Genomic DNA, 16,991 nt, shown 5'->3' with positions numbered 1-16,991 from the left:
CCTCTGTCTATGCAACCATAGAAGCCATCATCCATTCTAAGCGCGCACCTTCCAGTGCCGAACTCCTTTGTGACCCCTCAGCCTTACCCTGTGAGTTTGTAAACTCATTGGCTCTCTAGGGTGAACTTTGGTGGAATCCAACTTTGGCTCGTCTTAGGAACCTAATGAGGAGCAGGGTGGATGATTCCTAGTCCCCATCCCAAACCCCCTAGTGAAAAATTCTCTCACTGATACGATACAGGACACTGAGGCAGACATTGCCTTTGGAGGCCATAGGATTTACTTAACGCCACGGACAGACAGAGGGCTGTGAAGAGAGGAAATCAGAACAGACGTGGCAGAAGTGGTTTATTTTGTATTTGGTTTTGTTTCTCGAGGCTGGGTTTCTCTGTGTAGCCCAAAAGGGGGTGGGGAGTAGAGTGTTTGGTCTCCAATGCATCCTTCGACTTGGATTCACCTTCCTACGTGAGATTTTTAGTCCTAACTAAGGACTCACAGAGTCCTCAGCCGGGCACCGGCGGGATTCGTGGGAGGGCAAGGCTGCTTGTAAGCTTGTGTTGTGGCCTGAGCAGCAGCTGAATTTGTAAAATGGTATTACTATTTGTTTTTATTTTACGTGTAGGAGCGTTTTGCCTGGGTGCATGTAGGCGCACCTGTACATTCCTGGTGTTAGTTGGATCAGTTAAGACGGAAAGGGTTAAGAACAAGGCTTCGTCTGACCTTACATGGGACCACGTTTATTCAAGGTGAGAAGGTACTTTGGTCACCCAAGTGTGAATAGCGAAAAACGCCTACAGAAGATGCGACGCGGCCCCTAATGGGGCGGAATCGACTACCAAGCACTTCGTAGTACCTCCCTTTCCGGAACTGCTTGGTCCTGCCGCAAGGAAAATTGGGAAATGTAGTGTTTTAGCTGGAAACTCTTGCTTGGTTCTCACAGATATCCTGAGGCCGGAAGAGAGTGTTGGGTTGGATTCCCTGGTACTGGAGTTCACCAGCCGACCTGTGCTTACTGGGAACCTAGTCTGGGTCCCTCTGCAAGAGCAGGAAGTCCTCTTAAGCACTGCACCCTCTCTACAGCTCCAGCAGCCGAAACCCACCACCCACCGGCCCTTCCTCCCTCCCTCCCTTCCTTCCTTCCTTCCTTCCTTCCTTCCTTCCTTCCTTCCTTCCTTCCTTCCTTTCTTCCTTCCTTTCTTCCCGCCCACTAAGGTCTCACTCAGGCTAGTCTTGAACTTGTGGCTATCAACGCTACTTCTACAGCCAGGAATGCTGGGATTGTGTGTATAGTTGTTCTGGTCAAAGCCTGGGCGCTGACAGGACTCTGCCTGTCTGGGCTCTGGCACTCATCCGCAATTCATTAATTACACAGACAATAGTGAAAGCAGGACAAAGGAGATCTAGTCACTGGGATCACGCTGGGAAGAACAGATAAAGAGCTTCAGTGGCCTCCCACTCCAACGCCAAATCCATCTGCAGGGTCCTGACATGAGGTTCAGATTTAAATAGGAGGCAAGAGGCGTGTATAACCAAGCCATCTTGTTGGTCGAGGCACGGTCCACCCATCACTGACTCATCATTGTCCGTCCTCTAAGGTGGGCTGACAGCTGTCAGAATTAAATCTCTCTCCAGGAGACAGGTTCCTCCTTCAGCCAGCGCAAGGGCTTTCAGCCTCTTCCTTCTGGGAAATTTCAGCTTCCTTGGGGACCCTTGTTTCAATAGCCTGGTACCCAAAGGGAGGGGCACAGATTCCTCTCTAGACCAGCCCCAGTCCTGTAAGGACTGTCACAGGATTACAGTCATGAGCTGCTGGCTTCCCAAATGTATCCTATGCATGGTCTGGGGCCCTGGCCTCATAAACGCCTTATCCAGTTCAATGTCACCGGGAGACCACTGAGCAATTTTCTAACAGTCAAAGTACATTGCCACCTAACTTTCCAAGCACAGTACTTTCTAGGGCGTACTTTCCTGTGCCTCCGCTGCACCCTGCTCAGTGGATGGACTCCAGCTCTTTGTTCAGGCAAAGCTAGCCCGACCAGCAGTTAATATGAAGACAGCCTCGCTGTCTCAAGAGTCACCTCCAGGTAGACAGTACCTACTGTGTCAATAGCTTCGGCTTCCTTCCTTCCTTCCTTCCTTCCTTCCTTCCTTCCTTCCTTCCTTCCTTCCTCCCTCCCTCCCTCCCTCCCTCCCTTCCTTCCTTTCCTTCTCTTCCTTCTTTCTTCTGTGCTGGGATTTAACCCAGGGCAGTATTCATGCTCTGGTTCGCTCAGCCCAGTGTGCGATCTAGTTTTACTGTAGACCAGAATCCCGAACCAATGCCACGCATGTCAGTGCACAAGCTCAATGGCCAGTTTGCCAGTTTGAGGACGAGTCTCTCAGGACAATCCTGACTTCAGATAATCTTTCCTAATCGTTGGCCATTGAGCCCATGAGCCTGGTGGGCAATGGCTCCAGTCTTAGCTTAGGAAACAAGGTCATGTGTCAGGAAAGGTTCCTGTTGGAATCGGCATTGGAAATGGGTTAGGGCTGGTGACTCGCTGCCAAGCCTGATGACCTGGGTTTAACTCCAGGATTCACAAGGTGAAAGGAGAGAGCAAACTCCCAAAGGCTGCCCTCTGCTTTACACACACACACACACACACACACACACACACACACACACACAAACACACACAAAAGTAAGAGGCTGGGAGAGGCCCATCTCAGACTACTGCCCTCTCCTCCCTTCAGGCCTCTTGCTCTGTTTTCTCCACTCCTGTGTTCCCTGCCCACAGTCTCATCATGCATGAGGCTCTGCCAGTTCCCACACTGCACTGTATCCTCCTGTCCTTGCTGGTCTGTCTGCTCAGAATGTCTCCCTCTGCATTCATCTGTCTCAGATTCTGCGGGATTCAGCTTTGCAGTTCTTTCTAGAAATCACCTTCATCATGTCAGGGAGTCTTCTTGCTCTGCCTGGCATGGTGCCTTGGCAAGTATCTGCCTATTTTTTCTGTGTTTCTGTTTATCTCCTTAGACAGGGTCTCATGTAGCCCACACTGGCCTGAAACTCACCTTGTGTCCTCGGCTGACTTTAAATCCCTGATCCTCCTGCCTCTATCTCCCAGTACTGGGATTGTAAGTATTCACCACCATGCTTGGTTTATATGGTACTAGGGGCTGAACCCAGGGCTTACGGCAGACCAGACAAGCACAATCCTAGTGAGCTATACCCTCATTGGTTTTTTGTTTTGTTTCAAAACAAACCTTTACTATATGGCCAAATGGGCCTTAAACTCATAGCAATCCTCCTTTCTCAGTCTCTTGAATGCTGGAATTACAGGCGTATGCCACTATGGTAGCCTCCAGCTCACAGGTTATAGGAAATGCCTGCTGAATGTCTAATAGGAAAACAGAAAGAAATAGAGCCCAAGAGCCTAAGCCAGACTCCAGCACTTCCACACATGGATGGTTCAATGCCTGGTAGCAAAGTCTGCTTTCATGTAAGGGTTTGAGAAAGAGAATCTGACCAGCAGAACTTCCTTGAGTAGGGACCCTGTCCTGATTTTGCCCATCTCAACACAAAAGGATAATTACCTAAAAGGCTGCCCATCCTGCAGGTAGCAGCATCCTGAGGGCCAGCAAATCCAAGGGGGGCTTCATGGCCCCCTGACTGCCATGTTGGAGCAATCTTTTGGACACTATGTGAGGGGTGTCTCTGCATGTTCGATTGTTGATCACTAAAGCGCCAGACAGCTGAGTACTGTCCAGACTCTGGTATTGTTATTCTTATGGCTCAGCATCTGCCTCATATTCTGTAAACACTCTTCCCCTCTCACCTTTTGATTGGCCTAATAAAGAGCTGATGGCCAATCTGTAGGCAGGAGAGGCAAAGCTGCACTTCCGGGCTGGGGGCAGCAAGGCATAGGAAGGAGCAGGTGCTGGGACCGAGTGAGAGAGAAGTAATGGGCCATGTGGTGGGAGATAGGCCAGGACTTGTCAGGTTAGAAGAGCTGAGAATCTGCCCAGCTATAGCGCCTAAGCTTTTATAAGTAATAAGTCTCCGTGTCTTTATTAACTGCTGGAGGGCCAAGAAGATCCCACTATACTGCCAGATGATGAAAGGGGCTTGTTGATCCTCAGCCGGGCCCCAAATAGAAGCTGGGGTGGAGAGAAACTGTGAGCCTGTTCTCGAAATAGCTTCACGCCCTGCCATCTGCTGCCTGCCAGGCAGTCAGGGCGGAAAGCAGCTTCAGCTGGATTCCTTCAGGAGCTGCTGAGCTGGGGAACAGGGTTTTATCCACAGGGAAGTGCCCGCTAGATTCTCTGCACCCAGAATGGGCTGAAGCTGTCCTGCAATGACTTACCGAGGGCTCCCAGCTCCCCAACCCCTGCGCCCCAATATTGAAGGCCCTAAACAGCAGGGGAGTCAACCTGCTTTTCTCTAGAAGAAACCAACTTGGTCTGGCTTCCTAATCAGGGAGTGGAAACAGAAACCACTCAAATCTTTTTTTTTTTTTTTTTTTTGAGACAACTCTATGTAACAGTCCTGGCTGTCCTGGACTCACTTTGTAGACTGGCTGACCTAGAGATCTGCCTGCCTCTGCATCCCAAGTGCTGGAATTAAAAGTGTGTACCACCATGCCTGACCCAACTCAAACTTAAGGTCTAATTGAGTTCAATGAAACCCAGGATCCAGATGAGACCTAACAGATGGTGCCAGTATTTGGCCATATTTGTGTCCCCTTAGTGTTTTTCGATGTTGCCAATGTCAGATGAAATAGGCCTACAATCCCACTGAATTTCATATTACACTTTTTCTTTTCTTTTTTTTCTTCCTTTCTTTTTCTGTTTTTTTTTTTTTTTTTTCCTATTTTATTTTTTTGAGACAGGGTTTTTCTGTGTAGCCCTGGCTGTCCTTGAACTCAGAGATCCACCTGCCTCTGCCTATTAAGTGCTGGGATGAAGGGCGTGTGCCACCACTGATCAGCTACATTAAACTTTCTTTAGCTCATAGAAGCAGGTAGTAGAGCTGGGAGATGGCTGGGGGGGGGGGGGGTAAAGCACTTGCCATGCAAGCATGAGGGAGGACCTGAGGCAAAATCCCCAGAACCCACGTGAGAACAGATGCTAATGGCATGCTTCTGTGATGCTAGCACTTCTATGAGAAGCTGGAGGCTCAGATAGCCTGGCGTGTGCAGTGGTGAACAAGAATCCCTGCCCCTCGGGAGGGGTGGCACACACCTTTAATCCCAGGGAGGCAGAGTACAGCCAGTCAACACAGAGAAACCCTGTCTCGAAAAACAAAACAAAACAACAAAAAAAGAATCCTTGCCTCAAACAGTGTGGGAGGTGAGGCCCAGTATCCAAGCTGTCGGCTTCTATGTGTGTGCTCTCTCCCTACACTCCTCAACACGGCAAAGCAGGAAACAAGCTAAAGATTCAGCTCGGTGAGAGAGCACCTGCCTAGCACGCACCAGGCCCTGGGTTTGATCTCCAGCACTATAACCAAAACTGTAAACAGCAACAACCCCTTTACCCACAAGCTTCTCTCCTCCCCACTTGAACCTAACTTTCACTCTTCCTCCTTTCCAATCTGAAAACCATGTAACATGCCAATTTTTTGTTTGTTTGTTTGTTTGTTTGTTTGTTTTGAGACAGGGTTTCTCTGTGTGGCCTTGGCTGTCCTGGACTCACTTGTAGACCAGGATGGCCTTGAACTCGCAGTGATCTGCCTGCCTCTGCCTCTGCATTTGCACCACCATGTCCAGCTCACGTGCCAATTTTTTAATATTTTTTTAAACATTTTACTTATAATTTTTTATGTGTCCATGTGTTTTGCCTGCATGTAGATGCGCACACAATGCTTGTGGAGGCCAAAAGAGGGCGACAGATTCCGCTGGGACTGGAGATAAAGACAGCTGTGAGCTGCCACATGGGTGCTGGGACTTGAACTCAGGTCCTCTAGAAGAGCAGCCAGGTGCTCTTAACTGCTGAGCTCTCTCTCTAGCCCAACGTGCAAATTCTTTTAAGTGGAGGAAATCTGTAGTCCATTAACCTAGCCCCCTAGGAACAAATCAGGAAAAAAAAATTATTTTCTTTTTGCAACATTATCTGCCTGCTTGTAGTGAGTGCCCAATGGCCATCACTTAAGCCACTGTGACGTTTAAAGTGTTTTAAATCTTACTTTATATGTACAGGTGTCTTCTTTGCATGTATGTGTATCACATGTGTATCTGGTGCCCAAGAAGAGGGCATCATATTCCCTAGGACTGCAGTTACAGATGGATGCAGTTACAGAGCTGCCATGTGGGTGCTGAGAACTGAACCTGGGTCCTTTGCAAGAGCAGCCACTGCTCTTAACCACTGCGCCATCTCTCTAGTCCTGCCACAACAATATCAGAGAGAAAGAGGAAGGGAAGGAGGGAGAGAAACAGAGAGTAAGGGTGAGAGATAGTGATTATTTAAAAAAAAAAAAAAAAAACTCCTCAGAAAATTCTGAACATGCTAACAATAAAGAACCTTACGTAGGTAAAACCACTGGTGGCTGGAGAGATGGCTCAGTTGGTAAATTGGTAAGGTGCTTACCATGCAAGCAGAAGGACCTGGGTTTGATCCCCAGAACCTGCTTAAAAATCCAAGTATGGCGGTGGACACAGCTCACTGGCCAGGCAACTAGCCTAATGGATGAACTTTAGAACAGTGAAAGACACTGACTTAGGAAACAAGATGGACCCTGCTCTTAAAAGGCAGAGGCGGGCAAGTCTCTGTGAATTCAAGACTAGCCTGATCTACATAGTGAGTCCCAGGACAGCCAGGGCTACAGAGTAAAAAGATTGTGTCTCAACAAACTAAAATCAAACCAACCAACCGAACAAACCAAGATAGACAGTTCCTGAGGAGTGACACTGGAGTCTGTGCTCTGCATGTATACCTGTGCACCTAAAGGAACACATATATGTGCGCACACACACAAACCTACTTGCTCCCTTTCTTCATCCTATTTCAGTTAGTCTATGGTTTTCCATATATATGTATGTATATACACACACACATGTATTGTTTGTTTTTGAGACAGGGTTTCTCTGTGTAGCTCTGGCTGTCCTGGACTTGCTTCATAGACCAGGCTGACCTTGAACTCACAGAGATCTGCCTGCCTCTGCATCCCGAGTGCCACCACCACCAGCTATGGTTTTCTATCTTAAAAAGGAAATAAAAAAACTTTTGCATAAAATATACTATCTTGTCTTTGTAATTTAAGATTTGTGTGGGTTTTTTTTTTTTTTTTTTTTTTGAGACAGGGTTTCTCTGTGTAGCTCTGGCTGTCCTGAACTCACTTTGTAGACCAGGCTGGCCTCAAACTCACAGAGATCCACCTGCCTCTGCCTTCCAAGTGCTAGAATTATAGGCGTGCACCACTGCACCGGCTTCTTTAAGATTTATTTTATCTTTTATGTTATGTGTGTGTCTATGTGTGTACTTGTGGGTTGGTGCCAAGAAGGCCAGAAGAGGCATCAGATGCCCTGGAGCTTGAGTTACAGGTGGCTGTGAGTTGCTCAACATCAGTGTTGGGAACAGAAGGGCAGTCTACTGAAAGAGTGGCCAGGGCTCTCAACTCCTGGGTCAGCTCTCCAGTCCCAACCGTGTAATGTTCAAACTACAAAAATTTCTGATGAGCCAAATGAAAATTAGAGCTGGGAAATAAAACCCGGAGCTGAAGCTGGGGTGTGGCTCAGCGGCACCTAGCAAGTATGCTCAAGTTTCTGGGCTCACTATCTGCGCTGAGATGAAAGAAAACACGTCAGCACACTGCAGTCCTTCAAAGGGCAGGCCAGCGTTTTATTTTCCTGTTCCTGACACTGGGTGCACAGGGAGTGAGAAGCAGTCAAACATGAGCGAGTTCACACAAGAACATGTAACACAGCTGTTCTTTGATCTGGACTCACTGTTAGAATTCGAATAGGGAGCTGGAGAGATGGCTCGGGGGTTAGAGCACTGGCTGCTCTTCCAGAGGTCCTGAGTTCAATTCTCAGCAACCACATGGTAGCTCACAACCATTAAGATAAGATCTGGGTGCCCCCTTCTGGAGAGCGCGTGTACATGCAGGAAGACTGTAAAACAAACAAACAGATCTTAAAAAAAAAAAAAAAAATCACATAGAAGCAGGGCGGTGGTGGTGCAGGCCTTTCATCTCAACACCCAGGGAGGCAGAGGCAGATGAATCTCTGCGAGTTCAAGGCTAGCCTGGTCTACAGAGTGAGTTCCAGGATAGTCAGGGTTAAAACAGAGAAACTGTCTGAAAAAACAAACAAAATCCCAGCTCTACTGTACAAAAGTTCAAAGGAGTGAATCACTGAGCCTTTCCCACCAACTTACCAACAAGCTCTGTGTTTGCCCAACTACACACTTTTGTCATTAGAAAGCACCCTGGCGACATTGACTAGAGTGTTGTGGACTCTGGTGCCAACTGATCATGAGTTCATGCTTAGGAGGAGTAGGGAACATGGAAACCCATGTGAGGCTGGCCATTTGGACAGGAATCTATCTCTGTATTTGATAATGACAGTGGTTCTAAAATCCAGACAAGGCAACTATACAATTGCCAACCTCTTTTACTCCCAAATATTTCAACTAAAGTTGAAATAAAACAAAGCATTCCATTGAAAAGATTTGCTACATAGTCCCTGTATTCCAGTGTGGTATTGCTTTCCGCCTTGGGTGGGGTACACTGGAATCCAGTTTGCTCTGGATTACACTGCTTCACCTGATTACTTTGGGTTCTGTAAGAAAGCATCACCAAAGGGCTAGAGAGATGGCTTGGTGGATTTGAGCACTGGCTTGTTTCTCCAGAGTTCAAATTCCAGCAACCATATAATGACTGACAGCAACCATAAATGACTCACAACAATCTTTAATGGGACGTGATCCCTCTTTCTGGCATGCAGGTGTACCTACAGACACAAATCTTTTTTAAAAAGCAAAGAAAAAAGTGTCACCAAAGTCCTGAGTAGTCACGGCAGCTCAGTGTTCTGGATTATGAGGTTGTGGTTCAAAAAGGCGCTGTCAGCTGACTGTGGGCTTCCCCTTACTGAGATCTTTTAAATAAAGGCTGGGCCCCTATGTGTGAAGGGGGCATGGTGACAGGACTCAGGACTAACAAGGTCGTAAGAGCATCCTAAGGACTTCACTCGTGAAGGAGCTGTCACACATTCTATAGTTGATCCTAAAGGCTGGCAAGCAGTGACCCTGTCAGATTCTAAAGGGCTTGCTGGCTTTGTTTTTTGTTTGTTAAAATGTAAAAACTTGGTGGAGCTTGGAAATGCATGCCTTTAATCTCACAACTCATGAGGCAAAGGCTGGGAGAGCTCTGTGAGATCAAAGCCACTGTGGAGTTCCAGGCTAGCCGGGGTTACATAAACACTGTGTGAAACAGGCAAAAAGCAAGTTGAAATTCAGAGTACCGGAAACAGAGACGAGAAGCTTCAACCCGTATTTTTGATAACTCAGCTCTTGGTTAGGACATAAGTTTTTTTTTTTTTTTCTTTTAATTCTTAGTGTAAAACATTTTAAGAGATGGTCTGACACTGTAGCCCACTTTGGCCTCGAGCATCTCTTCTCCCACCTAAGTTATTAGGGGTACACCACATTTTATTTCCATTCTGTGGGGTGGGATTTATCAACGAGACAGTCTCATCCTGTACCTCAGGCTGACCTCAAATGCTTGGCAGTTTCTGCCCCAGCTGCCCAGAAGCTGGGGTTACAGCTATGAGCTACTTGACCCAGTTAGATGGGTTTAGAACCCGTTTTATATTAATATAAATAACCATTTATTTCCCATTTATTTTGTATTAAGAGCTTTATACATCTCAATCTGTGTCCTGCTTTCTTGAAACATCATTGAATCTTCACATACACTTAGAATAACAAAATTTAGATTTGATTTTTTTTTTTTTTTTGGTGCTGGGGATTAAACCCATAGCTCACATACTAGACACACGCTCTGCTGCTCAGCTCCTTGCTCAGTCGACTCCAGCCCCTTTCTAAGGTCTTTATGTGTTCAAGAGTCTCATGTGCATGTATGTAAAGAGCGTTGTGTGCCTGCTTCTGGCTGGAGGCTTGTTGCAGCCAGAGCACCTTACTTCCTAGGTAGGCTGAGAGCATCCTCTGCCATTGTCTTTGTTTTTATTCCAGTGTCTGAGTGGGAACCGAGGCTTCTGATTTTTTATTTTATACCCGGAAGCATTTCCCCTCTAGGGCGCTCTCTGGCTGGGGGATACAGGTTACGGGCCTGAGCTCTGCAGTTTTAGGGGGCCCCTAAGATGAGTGGCTTGGTGGCGCCCCATTACCAGTTGTCTTCCGAGAAGTACAGGCCGTCATCTTGCAGCATCTGCCAGACCTTCTCTTCTTGCTTGGCACCCTCTCACTTGGTCTAGTCCATCTGTGATGCAAAGTCTGGACACTGAAGGAGACTAGATTTAGACAATGTCACCAATATCTGGAGTGGACCCACTGATTCTAGGCTGCCTCCCAGGGCCCAAGTCCACTGCCTTGTTGACCTGTGCTTTGGGGGAAATCTCTCTTTTGGTGTTCCTTGCAGTGTCAATGTACTTTCTTGGGGAGACAGATGCCTTCTAACAGTGTCAAGAACTCCTTTTTGTTTTTGAACTTCTTGGCAGATGCCAGGATCCCTCTTTCTTGGTCCAGGGGCCCACACATGTAGGCCGTGGTAAAGGCTCAGCGGCTATCAATGTTGTCCTGCAGGCGATTCAACTGGCTGGCCCTCAGGGGCCTTTAGGGTCTTACATCACCACCTGCGTCCATGTCATCACTTGCGCCAGGTGCTCTGTATATAACCCACCTAGCACCCCCCACTATCTCTCTTTTCTCTCTCTCTCCTTTGCCTGTCTGTCTGTCTCCCTCCCCACGTTACTCTCCTTTCCCTCTCTCCCTCAATAAACGTCCTTGTATCACACGGGATGGCCTGTTGCCTGGTTCTAGGGTTCTAGTATATCATGACAGTATCATAGTGACAGACTTGACTTTTCCCCAGTGGAGCACCTGAATTAGTGTGAGGTGCTTGGTTCATTGAGTTGAGGTCTCTTGGTTAAGTGAATGTGCCCAAGCTGTCCTATCCTAGGTCACCACTGCGGCCGCAGGGTGCCTGATTCCGTTCTGGACGAAAGCACTCTGAGCGTCAGTGTGCGGCCCCTCGTCTGCTTCCTGCACCAGGGCATAGGTCAGGTCGGTCTGACAGACTGAGTCAGGTCCACTGCCTCATGGCAGTTGTGCGGAGGTTCTGCAGGGTCGCCCTCAGGCTAGCAGCGTAGAGGGCTGATGTTTTGCGGAACCAGGTCAGGGCTGGTGCAGGTGACTTGGTAAAGTCGCTCGCCTGTTTGGCATCCATCTTTAGGGAGTACCCATAGAAGGCCTCAACCAAATGTGGGGTGGTCAGGAACAGTTCCTGTCCCAGAGTCAACTCACCAGCAGAGCAGTGGTACCCAGGCATGGTGGCACATGCCTTTAATCCCAGCACTCAGGGAGGCAGAGGCAGGCAGATTGCCCTGTGTTCGAACCCAGCCTGGTCTACAAAGCAAGTCCAGGACAGCCAAGACAACATAGAGAAACCCTGCCTCAAAAAACAAACAAAACAAGAAAGCAGAGGTGGCCACTGCCTGGATACACACCAGCCACCCAGCAAGGCTGGGGCAAGGCTCTTGGACAGATAAGCCATCAGCCGCTTCCAAGGCCTCAGGGATCCAGTGAGGGCTTCTTTTGTAATTCCCCAGCCCTCATCCCCATGTCGCTGGAAGGGTTTAATGATGCCTCAGAGAGCCAGGATCGCTGCAGACTCTGGCTCTCTCGTGAGGACTTTAAAAGTCTTTTGTCCTGTCTAGTCTTGGCTGTTGTAGACTTTTCCAACTACTTTCAAAAGCTGAGACCTACTCATACCCTCAAATCCCTCAAATATTTTTTTGAAAAAAAATATTTTAAATATCTGGGGCCAAGTGCATAACAAAAGCATAATTTTTTTTTTAAAGCAGCTATCTATCTTTAATCCTTTTAAAAAGGTCCTAGTGAAAATTGTCCAGTCTTCTTGGTTAGTGTTAGACAGAAGGGAAAATCCATCCTATCGGGGTTGCGCTGCTCAGCATCAATCCTTTGGCCTAGCCACGGGTGGCTTTCTACTCTTTCTTTAGAGAATAGTAGGTTTTGAGTTTTCCAACTATACAGATCACTGGTTATAAAGGGAGCATTACCTGGCTAGAGAGATGGCTCAGCAGTTAAAAAACACATACTTCTCATCCAGAGGACCTGAGTTCAATTCCTAGGACCTACATCAGGCAGCTCACAGCCACCTGTAACTACAGTTCTAGAGGACCAGATACCTGCAGGCCCCTTCACTCAAGTGCACCTATCAACAGGCAGACACACATGCATAAACATAATTAAAATAAAATAATTTTTACAAAGAGAACATAAACCATGAAAGGAAGAAGAACCAGCCCCACCCACACCCTGGACACAACAGGTTGCTTACAGGTGTAGGAGGGGGGAGAGCAAGGAAGGCTTAGGGAGCTGTTTCTCCCTGTGTGAACTCACTTAGATGCCAGCCACCCTATCCCCCCCCCCATGAGAGGGTCAAATTAAAGAAAGTGAAATAGCTTTTTTGATAGTTTTTAGTTCTTGTTATGTTACTTTATTATACATTTAATTTCAAAGCGTGGGGCGGGGGGAGATGGAGTTGCCTATGAAGCTATCTATGATCCAGATACTTCCTAGGTCACAGTTCAAAATTCTTCAGGAACATGTGGTTGGCAGCCATGTGGCATAAACAAAATGGTGGCACCCATAACACTGTATTCATTGCCCTCTGGTTATCATTGTTCTCTTTTTTGTTTATTAAACTAAGGAGGCAACGCCAGGCTTCCAAGATGGCTTGTTTCATTTTATTTTTCTCAACATTTTGGGTTTATTTAATGATGAGACTGATCACTTTGTGAGTTCTTTTCAGTATCTCATTTTATTCTCTGTGTTTACTATCCTCGAGATTACAGGGATTTAAACCCAATTTACATGGAGTGAATTGTGAGGAGGCTCTCCTAATCCAGACAGTACTCTTTAAATAAAAAGAAAATCATTGTATGTGCTTATCCTGCTTGTTTCTTCTCTGGGGAAAAAAATAAGTAATATTGCTTTACAGACAGAAAAAAGTAAACAAAATCAGGGGCCCTAAGGCAGAGCAACTGATCCCCATTTTTATTGTTTAGGCTACTATTTGACATGGGCGGAGCCCTTACTCCCCTCTGCATGAACAAAATCTACAAATTCAGACTATCTCAAAAAAACAAAACAAAAAAATGGCACTTACCTTTCATTTATGTTAGGGAAACTAAAATGCTTTGAACAACCAAGCCCAGTTGTACATGTGAGCACAGCAGTAACACTGTAGTATCATATGCAGAGCCCAAGGCTTTGGTGCAGAGCAGAGTGCCAATGAGATAAAGATGGCCTAAAACAAGCATTCATTTTCCTCCTCTCAGGAAAGGAAGCATGCTCCAGCGCAGGAGAGCCACAGGACAGGGGCAAATCCCAGCCCTGCTGCCTTCCTCCAGCCACATGGGTTTCTAAGCTAAGCTGCTCCCTCTGGAAAGTCCATTCCACATAGGGAGCCCTGGGGCTGGACCACAGAAGACAGGCACAGACTGTGGCTACGGTAGTAATGGCAGGTCTCGTGACTGGTAAAGGAAACGGAGGATTCAGAACCTTGGAGTCAGGCACACTCAGCTCCAGCTGCTGTGTGGTAAGTAGAAAGCCTCTTGGGGCTTAAGCGCCATTCTAAATATTCTGAAGGAATTTTGCCCATCACCCATGCTCTCATATGTTCAATATTAAAATCTCACACTTTTCAGAGCACACTAGCCACAGGACACGTTCAAATGAAACTGCTGTCCACCAAAGAGGCAAACGTTGGAGTTTGTTTTATTGCATGACATTTGCATAAGAAAAAGTAGTCCTGAAAACAGTAAGGCATCATGCAATCACTGATAAGCGGATCTTAACTGTACACAAGATAGGCAGACAATCTAAAATTGAAAAACTATTTCCAAAAAGTACATAAAAGTTTCACATGATGAGCTCTTAAATATGGTTTATATTTGTAGTTTCATATCGTTAAAAAGTGCTTCAAATGTACCACTGGGAAGCTGATCTTTATAAACGGTGATGGGTTGATGTGGGGTTAGAAACTGTAAAAACTATCTGTGTGGAATAAGAAAACTAACATTGTGATATTCAAACTTGAATCAGTTTGCAATTTCCACTCAGGTAGATATATTAATAATTCAAAAACACCTATTCTGAAACCAACAAAAGTCTATTGAATTCAAGTTATGCATGTTGGGGGATGGGTCTTGAGGCCTGGATGCGTGTGGGCATGACCGCTGCTAATCGATGTACTGTGCCATCCAGCGGAAGCCTTCTCCATAGCCTTGCCTTTTCAGCACACTGCACATGAACACTTCCAGAGGCCTGGCATTCAGCTCCTTCAGCGACACATTGCCCTGGATGAGGAGAGAGCTGTTAAGTTGAGGGCTCAGGGAGTAAAAGTTCTACTCCCAGCATATTGTAGATTCTCCTTCAGAACAAAAAGTGTCAATGATAAAGCTGCGGTGGAATGACCTACACCCACTCATTGTATCAAAGGGTTGCTACACTCAGCCTCAGGCTAGTAATGGGGACCACAGAGCCAGCACAACAGGCCTTCCAGTGCAACGGGAATATATGTGGTACACAGACATACACGTAGGCAAGACACTTATAAAGTTAAATTTTAGAAAGGGGAGAGGGTACTGGAGAGATGCACAGTGGTTAAGAGCACTGGTTTTTGCAGAGGAGCTGGGTTCAATTCCCAGTACCCACACAGTGGCTCATAACTGCCTATAATACCACACCAGGCAATGTCTTAATATCCTTATAAAGTGCAGGTTCAGAACATAACACAGAGGCTAAGAAGCTGGCTTAATGGTAGAGTATGTGTAGGGTCTAGGTTGACTCCTGGCAACACATGCACTGAAAGTACTTAAAGAAAAAGAAAAAGAAAAAATAAAAATCCAAACGGGGTGTGGTTACGCACACCTTTAGCCTCGGCGAGAGGTAGCGAGGGCAGCAGCCTGCTCTATAGAAGGGAGTCCTGGCAGCCAGGGCTTCAAAAACCAAACAAACTAGAAAACTGAAATGGGAGTGTACCCCCATGGCCTGCTGAAGGCTATTTGTTTTGGTTTTGGATAGTGCTGGGGACAGAACACAGACCATTCTCTACTACTGAGCTATACCTCTAGCCCTTGTAGCTCTAACGCCAAAAGTCTGTGATAATTAAAACTTTGAAAGCTTCATTTAGTTATACGTAAGCACAGCCCACATGAATGACAGACCTCCAATTGTTATCACTGAGAAAGGCTTTCATTCAATAGCAGATAGAAATGAGGGTATTAAAAAGACATTCAAGGGGCTGGAGAGATGGCTCAGTGGTTAAGAGCACTGCCTGCTCTTCCAAAAGACCTGGGTTCAATTCCCAGCACCCCCATGGCAGCTCACCAACTGTCTATAATGCCCAATTCCAAGGGATCTGACACCTTCACACTAATGCACATTAGATAAAATTAAATAAAATTTAAAAAGACACTCAAATATACAATTAAGTTTTCTCTAAGAAAATTATTTATTTTTATTTACTGTGCATTAGTGTTTTGCCTGAATGTATGTCTGTGTGAGGGTGTTGGATCCCATGGACCTGGAGTTACAGGCAGTTTTGAGCTGACATGTGGCTGCTAGGAATTGAACCCATGTCCTCTGGAAGAGCAGACAGTGCTGAGCTACCTCTCCAGCCCCCAATTAAGTTTTCTTTAAGGAAAAAAAAATGAGCTTGTACAGTTGTACATAGTCATGTAAGATGTTTCTACTACAGAATTAAATACTCACATTGGTCAAAGGTGGTTATACTGGTGTGTGCTTATGATCTCAGGCCTTGTGAGGAGAATCAAGAGAGTTTCAGGGTAGCTATGGCTACTTCATGAGGCCTTGTTTAAACCCAAAAAACCCAAACAAATCACTTTCTAAAGTTTTTTACCTTTCTTAGCTGGGTGTGGTGGTGCACACCTTTAATCCCAGAACTTGGGAGGCAGAGGCAGTGCTCAGAGGCTGGCCGATTTCTTTGAGTTTGAGGCCAACCTGGTCTACAGAGTGAGTTCCAGGACAGCCAGCTACGTCGTGAGACCCCGTTTAAAACAACAACCAAACAACAACAACAAAAAACAATAAAATTAAATAAAAAGAAAGGATTTTTACCTTTCCTGTTGTCTGACCATATAAACCGAACATTTCTCGTAACCTTTCTTCACTGACGGCTTCAGGTCTGTCGATCTTATTTCCAAGAATTAGAATAGGCACGTTGGCAATGGTTTCATCTGTCATTAGTGACTGAAACAAAGCAAATAACAGGAAAGACAGGTTGGTTTAAAATCTACCTAAAAATCTCATTTTGAAAAGATACCACACAGCCAAGGGCTCATTCTTCACTGTATCATGACGCCCTGACCTGCATAAGCACATTTTCCTCATGCCTGAAGTGAGCACTAAGAAAACATATGCTAGATCCTCCTAGCTCCCTAAAGCTCTCTGGAGATGCTCACTATGCAAATCACTAAGGGAGTATGGACACCTTGGAGGCGGGGCAACCTGGTTTCACTTCTGGTTCTGTGAACAGGTTCCAATCTTGGGCAATTAGCCTCTTGCAGGAGGAGCAGCAGTAACTATTTAAGGCACTGACCTGAGTGCTGAGGGAAGCGATACTGCGCTTATTCCAGTATCAGGGTCAGCAACTAACTGACCCTGTTCCAGGATCACAGAACCTTTCTGATAAAGGAGTGCTCAGGCTAACCTTCAGTCAGATCATGACCTCCTTACTCTGTGGTCCCAGATTCAGCTCTGCCTCACTGGAAACTGCTGAGCCTCTT

At 46.3% G+C, this 16,991-nt stretch overlaps 1 protein-coding gene across 1 annotated transcript in view; it reads right to left on the bottom strand.

The window, feature by feature from the left end:
- Window positions 1-13,942: 13,942 nt before the first annotated feature.
- The window catches only part of Sar1b (secretion associated Ras related GTPase 1B), a 30,893-nt gene continuing 27,844 nt past the window's right edge, over window positions 13,943-16,991 (bottom strand). Inside the window, exons 6-7 of the mRNA XM_055602844.1 lie at window positions 16,324-16,455; window positions 13,943-14,540 (exon numbers count right to left, since the gene is read on the bottom strand). Coding sequence (XP_055458819.1) covers window positions 14,424-14,540; window positions 16,324-16,455 — 249 coding nt within the window. The 3' untranslated portion in view covers window positions 13,943-14,423. The remainder of the gene's footprint in view (window positions 14,541-16,323; window positions 16,456-16,991) is intronic.

This window comes from Psammomys obesus, unplaced genomic scaffold (genome assembly GCF_907164565.1).
Source record: "Psammomys obesus unplaced genomic scaffold, mPsaObe1.curated_primary_1811, whole genome shotgun sequence".
In the NCBI taxonomy this organism is placed as follows: Eukaryota; Metazoa; Chordata; class Mammalia; order Rodentia; family Muridae; genus Psammomys; species Psammomys obesus.
This window is presented reverse-complemented; position numbering and strand designations above follow the sequence as displayed.